Source organism: Etheostoma spectabile, chromosome 6 (assembly GCF_008692095.1).
Source record: "Etheostoma spectabile isolate EspeVRDwgs_2016 chromosome 6, UIUC_Espe_1.0, whole genome shotgun sequence".
Taxonomy (NCBI): domain Eukaryota; kingdom Metazoa; phylum Chordata; class Actinopteri; order Perciformes; family Percidae; genus Etheostoma; species Etheostoma spectabile.
In genome coordinates this window covers 5,349,184-5,362,145 of record NC_045738.1, presented here as the reverse complement: position 1 = coordinate 5,362,145, position 12,962 = coordinate 5,349,184, and the positions used below count along the sequence as shown (strand labels likewise).

The window sequence follows — 12,962 nt, the reverse complement described above, 5'->3', positions numbered from 1 at the left end:
TCACACTGATAGAGATATACAATAATAAAGAACACTCTTTTGGGTACATAGCGTAATAAAACAAATCAATAAAGTAAAGATCATTTTATGTGACATTCCAGCATGAGGATGAACCGTTAGAAAGCATTTTGTCTGGAGAGAAGCAAAGAATATACTCACGTTAAAGTAAACACCTTACACATTGTCTTTATATAACAGAGGAAAGAGGATTAAAGGGAGGAGGGCATTTCTTAACACACAATACCACTTTTCTGCCAAATGGGTCATACATAATTTCTACCTTTGGTTGTGGTTCATATCTCTTAGACAAATAATTGATGAATACTTTTAGCATTAAGATTAAGTGATCCTTTTTTGTAACGATTCATTACTGAAATGTACAGTAGCCAGTCCGGAAACACATTCATCACTGCCATTCATGAAAAAGTACATCTCTGGATTCAACAGTATTGTTCCATTGTGGTGCAACACTCTTATAATATGAGCAAAACACAGAGCCCACTGTGTGAAAAACAGTAAAGGTGGATTTTGAAGACATCGTAGCTTACTCACCTTACCGAATCACAAATATTTTGTAAAAAAAAAAGAAAAAGAAAAAAAAGTCTTTACTGTTAAAACATTTTGATTTCAAAACTACACACAAACAGCTAGGCTTCGCCCATAAATACCCATTTAGAAACTGGATCACTAACACACAATGAAATCCCTCATGTGGAATTTTTTCAAAAGTCCCGTCAAAACACACCAAAGTCATTCACGTCTACAGCCAATAACAACGTATAAAGTATAAGCATGAGTCTGTAAGTCATCCCGTTGGACTGCTCCCTTCACTAATGTAGGTTGAAAGTTAGGATGAACGTGCCGAGGACTCCGCACAGCATGAAAAACGGTAGCCAGGTCTTGAGGAAAGCTGCGAAGCTGAAGGATACAGAGAGGGTAATGTGTGTTAGAGTAGTCTTTAACACCGAGACACAGTAAATAGAGTGTGTGTGGCAGAGGGGGTAAAACACCCTCTCTTGTGTATTTTAGACAGACAAGGACGAGCAAGGCCCACAGCTCCTCTCCCTCCTCCTGAACACACCCCGGCCCAGCGTGGGTCCTGCTGTCCTTTCCACCCAGCTGGCGCAGGTGACCTTCAGTGGTGACACAGAGGGGAGCGCCGCCGTCAATGATGAATTACACGACTCGCCTCCTGTGTCGCGGAGGTGTATGTGCAGAGGCAGCACAAACTGTGGTGTCTCTATGTCGGTCAGCGGAGAATAACAATGGTGGTTCTGTGGGCCATATGTCTCCTAATGCTCACAAGCGTCCAGCAGCAAAGCAACTTAAAAAGACTGTGTACATGCTCTGTATGTGTATGGTTTAACGACCTGCTGGATGCAGGAAGGGAGAAAGCTGTGTGTGTGTGAGGGGGGGGGGGAGAGAGGTGGAGATGGACGGGGAAGAGGGTTTGATATAAAAATGTGTTCAGTAACTTGAAATGTATGTATTTTCTTGTATGACAATAAAAAAATCAATGACAAAAAAGTGACTGTGTACATGTAAGTTATAAACTAGAGTTGGGCGTATCCAAATTTTGATACTGTCAAACCTCCTCTATTTTACTGCGGTATACGGTATTACCGTGAAATTGTGACGTAAGGCTCAGACGGCGTCACCAAACTCTTGGCTTGTGCCTACACCGCTCAGAAACTGAAAACTAAACACTCATACTGAAACACCTCTCCCTTCTCATTGGGTAGGAACCCGAAATGCTGCCAAACTGCAGAAGTTGTGTTCTTCTTCGACACCGGATCACTCGGTGCGCGACTCGCCCCCCCCCCCCGCCCCCCCCCTCCTCACTGTCACATAATGACAACCACACATAAGCATTTTTAGGCAATAAATTATATAACTAATTTATATTTAATATTTAATCCTTATCTCCTATATAAGTGCATTGCATTTTTTAATGAGGGTATTGACACTCATTAAAAACTGTTGCTATTTTTATACCGTATTACCGACCAACCCTATTATAAACATGCTTCAGATGCGTTTAGCCCAGTATTGTTAGCAACCATATTTTCCCAATGCTAACATGTGATGCTACTACTGCCTCTTCTGTCTTCTCAGAATATATTGTACGACAACCTACTGCATGTCTGTCTGTCCTGGATAAATAATCCCGCCTGTATCTTTTTTCCCCATTAAAATGTACTTATCCAAAGGTGGGCTTTAAGGAACAGGGCTTGTACAGATTGTTAAGCAGTTTGAAGCAAATTTGTGATTATGAAATTTTGGACTACATAATTAAAATGTATTTGATTTGATTGAACCCATGTGATGTAACAAACTGACATCTTTTCATCTGTAACTAAATCACAGCGTGGATTAACCATCAGGGTTGGTAGTTCAATCTCAGGATGCTTCTGTCCACGTACAAGTGTCCTTGACAAAGATATTTTACCCACGTAGTTTAATTATAATGTAATTTAAGATAAATCTGATAAATGTTAAAGTAATTGTTGTTTTATAAACAACATGGTGTTCGAATATTACTGCCCAATGTGGTGCACTGCATGCTAAGTTAAGTCCTAATGGGAAAAGAAGATCCCACTATCATTATAGTATTAACCCAAGATGCTAACCTGGAAGTTCTATATGGTTATATATGTTTCTGTGTCCTACCGTGTTTTTTCATGGTAATACAAATGGCCCTACTGAGGCTAAAATATTTACCTCACATGTTTCCCATGAACAAAAGACAGCGCACAAAGTTTCAGCATGTTCCAGGATGTGCTGTTGTCGTAGTGCATTAGGTTGAGGGCCATGGCGACGTGGGAATGGCAGTTATCTAAGCACAGATTGTGCTTCAACAAAACAGAGAAAGTAGTTATTAGTATATGATTTACAATGTGAAAAAATGTGTATCAAAAATCCTAAACATCATCTTACCGGCCTGCATTTGTATTCCTCAGATGCGTCACTCACGGCTTTGTCCCATGTAGCAGCACCATTGCCACACACTTTATCCACATCAAGCTTCCAATACCTGCAATATTAGTTATTAATTAATGTATTCGTTTAAATGTGTGTATGATTAGGGCTGAAATACTATTGAAACACAATATTTTGATTAATGCACTTACTTGGTTGGTCTACCAAAGCCCATACTGTCTTCCTGAAAAAGCCAATTTTAAACAATTTAATAAATCATACAATGAATACATGAATTTATGCTTTAAGTTATATTGGAATTTTGCTCTTCTTGCAACTCCAATTCATTAGTAATTCAACAGCGTTACACACCAACCTCTAGCTGAAAAATACATATATTTTGAGTAAAAAAGAATAAAAGGTAATATTTACCGAGACAAAGTATGATCCTGCAAAATCTCGTATGATTCCAGAAGAGGTGCATATCCCCATGTGACCAATGAAGGGGAACACCCACCTGCAGGATGCACCCAGAAGACAACATTACATCGATACACTGATTGAGTATCAGAATACATACAAAAGAGTACATTCAATGCAGTTATTTACAGAAAGGTCATAAATGACATGAAATTTAACCTATTTTATACAGTCAGCAGCTAACATATACCTGCTTCGATCATTTTATCTGACGTTAGCAAAATAACAACCTGCTGTGACATTACACGCTAAGCTAGCAAAAAACACGAGATGTGTTAGCTAGCTTCTTACGTTAAAATTGGGATAGGTGTCCAGACAATGCAGTACGGGTAGCGGCTGTTTTTCCTGTCGCTTTTTAAGAAATCTCCGTGGTAATTCATAATTATGTCGGTTTCGTCCACCTCCGCCATCACAGTCTGGAGTGACATGAGAGGACAGTGACGCACAGGCTCCAGGCGACGTGGGAGCGGAAGCGCGCAGTCGTCGCCAACGAGATGAACAACTGACTGTCGGTCATTGAACGCAACACCGTTCATTTGTCTGTGTGCGTTGACTGCGTTTGCGCTTGCGGTTGTCGTCAAAGTTTTTACCAAAAGAAAAATATTATTTTTTTCTTTTGTAAATTGTTTTTAGCCCTTAAGTATTTCTTATTAGGCCTACTTGTTGTAGGATGATGATGATGATGATAAGAATTACTAACATAAAGGCAAGAGTCAAGATCAAGAACATAAATTTATAGAATAGAAACTTGAAATAAAAATGTGACAAAAGATACTATAAAGAAATACCGTAACAAGTATGTTCAACAATACTGCTTTAGAATGAGAAAGCTGTACAGTTTATTGTAGAATGTGCAAAACATGATGTGCAAAACTTCACAGTATATAGAATATGTGCAACGTACAGGGAGAATATTCCATGATGCGCGTTAGGGTAAAATAGAGATAGAAGAGACAGGAAAGATATAAACTTATCTGAACTTCTCCAAGTATAAGTTTAATCAGTTATTACTCAGAGCAACTGATGTGGTTGTTATATTTTACAGTACACACTCACCTAAAGGATTATTAGGAACACCTGTTCAATTTCTCATTAATACAATTATTTAATCAACCAATCACATGGCAGTTGCTTCAATGCATTTAGGGGTGTGGTCCTGGTCAAGACAATCTCCTGATCTCCAAACCGAATGTCAGAATGGGAAAGAAAGGTGATTTAAGCAATTTTGAGCGTGGCATGGTTGTTGGTGCCAGACGGGCCGGTCTGAGTATTTCACAATCTGCTCAGTTACTGGGATTTTCACACACAACCATTTCTAGGGTTTACAAAGAATGGTGTGAAAAGGGAAAAACATCCAGTATGCGGCAGTCCTGTGGGCAAAGATGCCTTGTTGATGCTAGAGGTCAGAGGAGAATGGGCCGACTGATTCAAGCTGATAGAAGAGCAACTTTGACTGAAATAACCACTCGTTACAGCCGAGGCATGCAGCAAAGCATTTGTGAAGCCACAACACGCACAACCTTGAGGTGGATGGGCTACAACAGCAGAAGACCCCACCGGGTACCACTCATCTCCACTACAAATAGGAAAAAGAGGCTACAATTTGCAAGAGCTCACCAAAATTGGACTGTTGAAGACTGGAAAAATGTTGCCTGGTCTGATGAGTCTCGATTTCTGTTGAGACATTCAGAAGTCAGAATTTGGCGTAAACAGAATGAGAACATGGATCCATCATGCCTTGTTACCACTGTGCTGGTGGTGTAATGGTGTGGGGGATGTTTTCTTGGCACACTTTAGGCCCCTTAGTGCCAATCGGGCATCGTTTAAATGCCACGGCCTACCTGAGCATTGTTTCTGACCATGTCCATCCCTTGATGGCCACCATGTACCCATCCTCTGATGGCTACTTCCAGCAGGATAATGCACCATGTCACAAAGCTTGAATCATTTCAAATTGGTTTCTTGAACATGACAATGAGTTCACTGTACTAAAATAGCCCCCACAGTCACCAGATCTCAACCCAATAGAGCATCTTTAGGATGTGGTGGAACAGGAGCTTCGGGCCCTGGATGTGCATCCCACAAATCTCCATCAACTGCAAGATGCTATCCTATCAATATGGGTCAACATTTCTAAAGAAGGCTTTCAGCACCTTGTTGAATCAAAGCCACGTAGGCAGTTCTGAAGGCGAAAGATGGTCAACCACAGCATTAGTATGGTGTTTCTAATCCTATTGGAGAGTGTAAATGGCTACTTTATAATGTTGAATGGGCATGTGTTGTTTATATCAACATTATTCAAACATCTACAAATTGCCAGTTTTCTCATTACTGTACAGTATATGGGGCACAAGATTCTTCCCTAACTACTCATGCTTGTAATGTACTGTCCTCATATGTGTTGCCCAACAGTCAGCAAAAGCAGGAAGTAGAGCAGACACTGATGAATGAGCAGGATATCAGAGTTCATACCTTAGCCTCACCTACAGTATATCTTCCCAGCCTAGTTAGTAGTATCAGTACAGCTGTATCTGTTGTGTAACTGTTACACTAAAAGGACAAACAATTCATCATACCATATAAAGAACAAAAACAAGAGAATAGAGATATGTTCAATAATTTCATCCTTTACTTTGTTTGCAACAAAGGTTATTATAGATTCCGCAAAGAAAACATAGTATCTCAAATTAATCAACAAAATTAAATACATGGAAGCAGAGTGTTGCATTTTGTCAAAGAGGACCCATTGCTTACATTTACCCTATGTGAGGCATAGGAGACCCAATGAGCTGTTCTCTTAGCAACAGTTAGGATGGCTCTGTGTCATTTTTTGCCCACAAATATGGTCAGAGATGCATCATACAATCAGGACTGAACACCTGACTGCAGAAGAGAAATAGTGCTGGAGCCACTTGGCAAGTAGGAAGGAAACCTATAGCCACCAAAAGCGGCGAGTTGCCAAAAAACAAAAATTAGCATCTGTGTCCCACTTATACCCAACAGAAGTTTCACACTGACATTTAAGGCCAAAGGACATTTGCATTCAATGGGATTTTAATTTATATCCAAAAACTGAATTACGTTGGTTTTTTTTTAACACTACTGTTACTCTAATATCTTGTTGATCTTGTCAACAATTTAATGTAGTAAAACGTCTTAACTAAATTGAGAACAGTATGCCAAAATTATGTTTCAATGACACAAAAAAACAGATATGAATCCTAGGCCATTGAAATGATCACCTTTGGCAGAAGAAACCACTTTTTTTTCTGACAGTTATAAACAACAACAAAAAGTTTATAAATACATTTCATTGGAGCAACAGTACAACTTCCACAACTTGGAGAGTGACAATTCATTCTAGGCTTCCTGTGATCAAAACCCCAACTGAAAATATGACCTAGTCTAACTCAGAATGACTTGGGTGTGCAGCTTTTTTGAGATGAGCGGGCACTAAGACTTTTAGCTCCAACTGTAGAGCAGACAGGAGATGCAACAAAGCACCGTCTTCTGGTCTGTGATCCGACCCTTCATGGAAGTCACTGCGACTGTGTGGCCTGACTGACCTCAAAATAGGTCATCAGAGCACAGGCTTCTCTTACGTGTTGTGTGTCTCTCCAACATGAACCTGAGGAAGGATAAGTGCTGAACTCCTCCTTCTTCGCGAGAAACTGGGGAGTGATGTGGAAGGTGCTCTCCTCAAAAGATGTCCCCCTGTCAACACTGGGTGGAGGGTGAGGCTGAGATTGGTGCTTAGAAGGGGGTGAGATGGGTGTCTTCCCCACCCTCCGTGAATTCCTCTCCCCAAAGTGGTCTCCACCAGTCCTCTCTTTGGACAGGGGAGGGCAATGCATAGTGCAGAGATGTGACAAGACATTCACTCAATGTTTCTGTCAGATTGGGGGGTGGGGAGAAATTAAGATTCAAAACAGGAGCTAGGAGAGTGCTTCGCTTCCTACAGCCATTCTCTAGAATGGCTGACAGTTTGTTTAGCTTGGCCGACACTGTACTTGTCCCTCTGAGCTGTCTTCGTCATCTGAGCCATCCGGGCCGACGCCATGCAGGCCGACGCCACGCAGGCCTGTGATGCGATAGCCCATGTTGAGCAGCATTACCTCCAGTGGATCAGCGTTCATACGTCGCTGGTTCGCCTGAGCAGCACTCTCCATGTCCTCAACCACTCGCCCGTTCTCAGTCTCTGTCTGTTTCATGAGAAAGGGACACAGAATCAGCTGTAATGGTTCTTTTTTTTACATCAAATGAACTGAGATGACATTTTGAGGGACAGTCGCTCAGAAAAACTAAAATAAAAAACACAATGACTAATCCATACAACTTTTAAGAATCACTACGATTTTGGAAACTATGACAAACAATGGCCACAACTTTCAAAATATGACAACATGTACAGAATATATTAATAGAGTTTCAGTTGTTTACCTCTGGTCTGGGGTTCCATAATCGAACCACAGGGTCAATACCACTTGTAGCCAAGAAGCAGTAGCTCGGGTGCGGCTGCAGACAGTTGACTATGGACTCATCCCCCTGCAGGATTCTCACCAGATTAGTGGTCTCCTTTTCCCAGATAAAGAAGGAGCCATCATCTGAACCGCTGACAATGTATTGGCCTTTGCTGTAGAGAAAAAGAAACCACTCAGACCATGTTCTTGGGACATGTCGTATTTAGTATCTATCGCAAAATATTGCAAACTTCTTTTTAGTTTAACGTGTGGAACATTTCCCTCGTCTGATGTAAAAGGTAACTCAGCCGGGCATTCTGATATACAATTAAATGGGCACTGAGCTGTGTATTACATTGTCTTCATGATTTTAAAGTAGATCTTTTAAACTCTACAAAAAAAAAAAGGTTCGACCATCACAGAACCTAGTCTTGAGCTACAGAGCTTGTGACTGCCCCCTAGTGAGGCCTCAGAAGACTGGGAGTGAGATCTACTGACCTTCCAAAGAAGTTGGCCTCTTTGATATCAGTGGTAGTGTTGCAGTGACCACAGTATCTGTGCTTGTAGTCAAAGCTGCGCTCCCTCAGCACCAACTCATCTTCAGGGATGGACTCCTTCCGACTTAATGGAGTGGAGTGGAATCGAATGGAGCTGTTGGCCTTCTTATCTTCTGCTGGTGAGGGGAACAAAACAAACTTCTTAACAGAGTCACTTGGATACATTTACAAATAATCAAAGGCTGTCTTACACTTGAAACTGAAGGCTAACATTTATATGCATAGTTACACATATTCAAAACAGCTGTTTACTTATAGTACCAGTGTCTAAGACTGATTTGTTTAAGCTTGTGTAAAATTATCTGTTTCATTCTCCCAACTGAATATACATACTTTGTAAGTACAGGAATTATCCAGTGGCAGTGTAGTTTGTGTGTTCATTTCAAGATCAAACTGTGTAGATGATTATTTAACAAACGAGAGCTGCTGCAAATCAAAAGTACCAGTTCACTCTTTTCTACCTGTTTCTGTCTTGGTGAAGAGTGCAGCCTTGATATCTTTATCCAAGGAATCGCAGGCACTACTGTGAGCCTGCTCTGGAAACTTTCCCTTGAAATCATCAAGACACTCCAGAGCTTCGGACACATACTTCAGCTCAAACAGACACCGTGCCAGCCTAAAATGAGCCTTCAGGTGACCAGGGTTTAGAGTCAGAGCCTTTAGGCAGTCCCTGAGAGCATCATAGTGGTCTCCATCCCTGTGAATGACACATGTAAACCAACACTTGATAACTGTTTTTATAGCATTCAGGAGAAGATGATGGTGTCTGTGCAGTGATACAACGAGGCCTACCACTTGCGCTTCATGTATGCTGCTGCCCGGTTCCCATACAGCATGGCGTTGCAGCTGGCATGATGAATGCCTAAACTGTACAGCTGGATGGCCTGTGTCCACTGCTGATGTGCAAATGCATCATTAGCTTGCTGCTTTAACATCTCCAAGTGAGCCGGGAGCTCAGAAGAACTAAAACAAAAAGAGCAAAGTAAAACATAACTCAAGTGTGTACATGCTCATCTTTAAATATATCATTGTAGGCTCATTTTCCTTTTCATACTTGTTTATTTTCTGTTTCTACTGGGACACAAGGTACACAAGGCTGCTGATTGGATAATGTCTCTGACACACACACACACACACACACACACACACACACACACACACACACACACACACACACACACACACACACACACACACACACACACACACTTCCCAAGAAACATGGCGTTATACCCGCAAACCGAAGCAAAACGGTGCACACCATCTTGCGATTGAACGTGCCCCTGTATTCCTTCACTGTCTGAAACACTCCATTTTGGTGTCTCTCTTTAAGCCCCCCCTCACCAGTCTGCTCTGATTGGTCAGTGTTTTCAGGTCTGCACTGCACATCTGCACTCTCTGAGTTTCTGCACCATCATTGCAGCCGGGGAATGCCTATAACAGCACTTTCTAAATATGTATGGTATTGAGACATTGACAACACTACCATTCGAAAGTCCTGATGGCTTGTTTAAAAGCCCCGTTCTTTTTAATGAGGGGTGTGCATTTCTTTGCGGATTGAGCGTTTTTGATACTTTAACAGTATTTATGTATTTGCTTTATAAATATAAAATACATGGAAATATTGGTTTTTAAAATCTAGGATCTTTAAGAAGTCTGTGTAGGAAAAAACAATCACCGACTGGGTGAGAAAACAAACCTAGAGTGCATCTTGCTTCCAGCAAATCGAATATGGCTGGTCGGCAAGAGAATTCCATTGGAGACGCCATTGGTTGTCTTTCCGTTCTGTACATCTCCTGGGAAGCCAAAGTTTCAGAAACCACCAATACATCTAGAGATACGGTACTTTATGTACCTTTATGAGGCACCATTCAAGATCTTTTGTTAAGAAAATATATGACGTCAGACCTACCTGTTGCTGACTGGCACGTTTTTGGAAGCAAGAAGGTGTATGGCCTCTGTTTAAATGTCAAGTCAAACAGATACACCTAGAAGAACCATAATCATAAAAAAATAAAGTTAATGTTTTAAACACAGAAACAAATGAATAACTCTCTCAACATTCCCTGTGTTCTAAGAAGCAATACCTGTTCACCACCCATGTTAACTAGTAGCTCGGTGCCATCAGGACTGAAGGTGACATAGGTGGCCACCAGGACCCTCAGGCGATTATTGTAGTCTGGGAGTTTCACTGGCAGGTGCCCTGTAGCATTCAAACATAAGGTAATGTTATACAACCGCATCCTTCACAGTCACTTTCAACCTGCACATTTCCTGATGTCATTACAACCCAAATGTGCCCATTACATGCATTTAATACCAGACAATTCAACCACATATGCACCTGCAACATAATACTGCCCAGCTCCTTCTGGGATGGGCTTCTGTCTTTCACAGAATGTGTGCACAGCTGCTGATGTACTCTGAGTCATAGATTTCCTGTGTAACAAAGAAAACAAAAATTGTCAAAATCTGGAATGGAGAATGTACTACCTTTGAGTGGTTTGGGAATAAGTATTATATAGAATGACTTGAAAAACTAAATCAACCTGTAGTTGTTAATCATCCTGATGTCATAAAGGCGAACAAAAGGCCCGTTGGCTCCCACTGCCATGTAGTTGTTGTCCCGTGGGTTGACAGCTAGACACTTGGCTTCAACCAGCTGACCACAGAACTCCGTCAGGTCAATAAGCACCTCTGAGCGCTTACTGCTCTCCCTCAAGTCATATTGTCTGAAAATAACAAGGAGAAAGTAGACACATTACCTGCAGCAACATTAGGCATGGGGTATCTTTTGACTAAACAAAAGGATTAAGGTGAAAAGGGGATTGGATTCTAACCTGATGATGCCGTCCTCCGCAGCACTCCAGAAGGTGTTGGGCCACATGGGTGCTGTGGCGATGCGTTTGACTCTGTTCGTATGATCAGAAAACATATGGATGGTTTCCTTCACCGTCAGGTCGTGCACATGCACCTTTGTGTCGGCTGCACCCGTTATCAAAATTCGGTCCCCAGAGTGAGGGAGGAACTGTATGGACACACAAAAACACCAGAATTAATTGATAAGTATAGACACAATGTTTTACAATGGCTTATTTTTCAAACACATTGTGATCTGAGTATTGCCAGTAGATAAAGGGATTACTAAGGTGTTTGCACAGAGTACTTAAACAACAACCCATTGATATTCCCTCTTTTCAGTGATGGAGTACTCAAGTCTGAGTCAAGACTTTAGTGTCTGGACTCGTGACTTGACTTGGACTCGCGGACTGATGACTTGTACTTGGGACTTTGGACTAGAGCATTCGTGAAAAAGGACTAAGACATTGGATGAAGTGTTTGACTAAATAGGTTATACAAATTTGATATAAGATCTTACACTTTTCCTATTTCCGGCTCAAGACCACACAACAATGCACAACACAGGGGACTCGAGACTTGACAGATGGTGACTCGACCACAACACTGCCCCTTTCTATGCAATGGATCATAGTCTGATTCATGGTTTTAAATGTCACCTCTACATTATCTTACACTGTAACATTTTCCCTCCAGTATATGACCTCATTCCCAAACTTTCAGTCATAAAGCTACATTGGTTGGCCCCTGTTGTGAGTTGTATGTGGAAACGGCAATATGTATTATTCCAACTAAGCCAGGGTGGCATGGGTGGGTTGAGTGTCTTCTTTTATTTATTTGTTCCCCGTTTCCTTTTCTTTGCATTTTCTGTATAAAAAAATCTAAAACTGTACAAAAAGTCTATTTTCAAACTTGATTCTGATTTCAATAAAATATGTTATATATATATATATATTTGTATATATAATATATATGTATTATATAATATGTTATATATAAATAAATAAACATATACAAAGATGGTCTTCAATCAAACAAGTCACTCATTACATGGCCAACAGTGCCACCTAATGTACTGGAAGTGTTGTTGTTTCATCAAGAACATTTTTAATAAATAAAAGGGTGAGGTGAAGCAGAGCAAAGTGTCTTACCAGCAGTGCATTTTTGCATACAACTTTTACAGAAGTTTACATTTTAATTGCATTATGACTAGATTCTTATTGTGTACTTAAATGAAGCCACTTTAAATGATTTCAGCCCACTCTCCCTCCTGCCATTTAATGCATCCATCTTACAATCAGTCCTCCTTACCTTTACAGAGAATATATTTGCTGCATGACCTGTGTGCATAGTTGTAAGCTTCTTGTGTTTGAATGGATCCCAGATGATGGCATGTTGATCATCTGAGCCAGAGGCCAGTAAACTGACAACAAAAAGAATTACCAGGACAAGTCAAGCAACATTTGTTTAGGCCCTTTACTACTAATGCCATTTCAAATCTTATACTGTGAAACGTGTTAAGATGTGCAATAGAGGACTCACTGTGTACAGTTATTACCTATATAGACCTTGGGGTTAGCCTTTTAGTCTAATACAGCCGAATTTTAAATGTGCTGGATCCATTGCTGGTGGGTTTTCTTTCCAATTTCACCACAAACTGAAGTTTTTTTTTTTTGGTAATTTAAAT

At 40.8% G+C, this 12,962-nt stretch overlaps 2 protein-coding genes across 5 annotated transcripts in view; both read right to left on the bottom strand.

The window, feature by feature from the left end:
* Positions 1-69: 69 nt before the first annotated feature.
* On the bottom strand, positions 70-3,924 carry LOC116690991 (transmembrane protein 222). The gene is made up of 6 exons (XM_032518248.1): positions 3,691-3,924; positions 3,352-3,436; positions 3,132-3,163; positions 2,938-3,034; positions 2,722-2,852; positions 70-918 (listed from the first exon to the last, which is right to left on the bottom strand). Exons 1-6 carry the CDS (start codon positions 3,825-3,827, stop codon positions 831-833), a joined length of 570 nt encoding a protein of 189 aa, XP_032374139.1. The 5' UTR covers positions 3,828-3,924; the 3' UTR covers positions 70-830.
* Positions 3,925-6,006: 2,082 nt separating this feature from the next.
* wdtc1 (WD and tetratricopeptide repeats 1) overlaps positions 6,007-12,962 on the bottom strand; it is a 9,906-nt gene continuing 2,950 nt past the window's right edge. For 2 of the 4 annotated variants that reach the window (XM_032518244.1, XM_032518242.1), the window contains exons 5-16: positions 12,587-12,698; positions 11,257-11,444; positions 10,966-11,148; positions 10,761-10,855; positions 10,504-10,619; positions 10,329-10,404; positions 10,116-10,212; positions 9,209-9,379; positions 8,878-9,113; positions 8,358-8,535; positions 7,840-8,032; positions 6,007-7,601 (exon numbers count right to left, since the gene is read on the bottom strand). In XM_032518244.1, the coding sequence (XP_032374135.1) occupies positions 7,389-7,601; positions 7,840-8,032; positions 8,358-8,535; positions 8,878-9,113; positions 9,209-9,379; positions 10,116-10,212; positions 10,329-10,404; positions 10,504-10,619; positions 10,761-10,855; positions 10,966-11,148; positions 11,257-11,444; positions 12,587-12,698 (1,858 nt within the window). In that variant the 3' untranslated portion in view covers positions 6,007-7,388. The remainder of the gene's footprint in view (positions 7,602-7,839; positions 8,033-8,357; positions 8,536-8,877; positions 9,114-9,208; positions 9,380-10,115; positions 10,213-10,328; positions 10,405-10,503; positions 10,620-10,760; positions 10,856-10,965; positions 11,149-11,256; positions 11,445-12,586; positions 12,699-12,962) is intronic. The other 2 variants (XM_032518246.1, XM_032518245.1) reach the window with 2 other exon arrangements.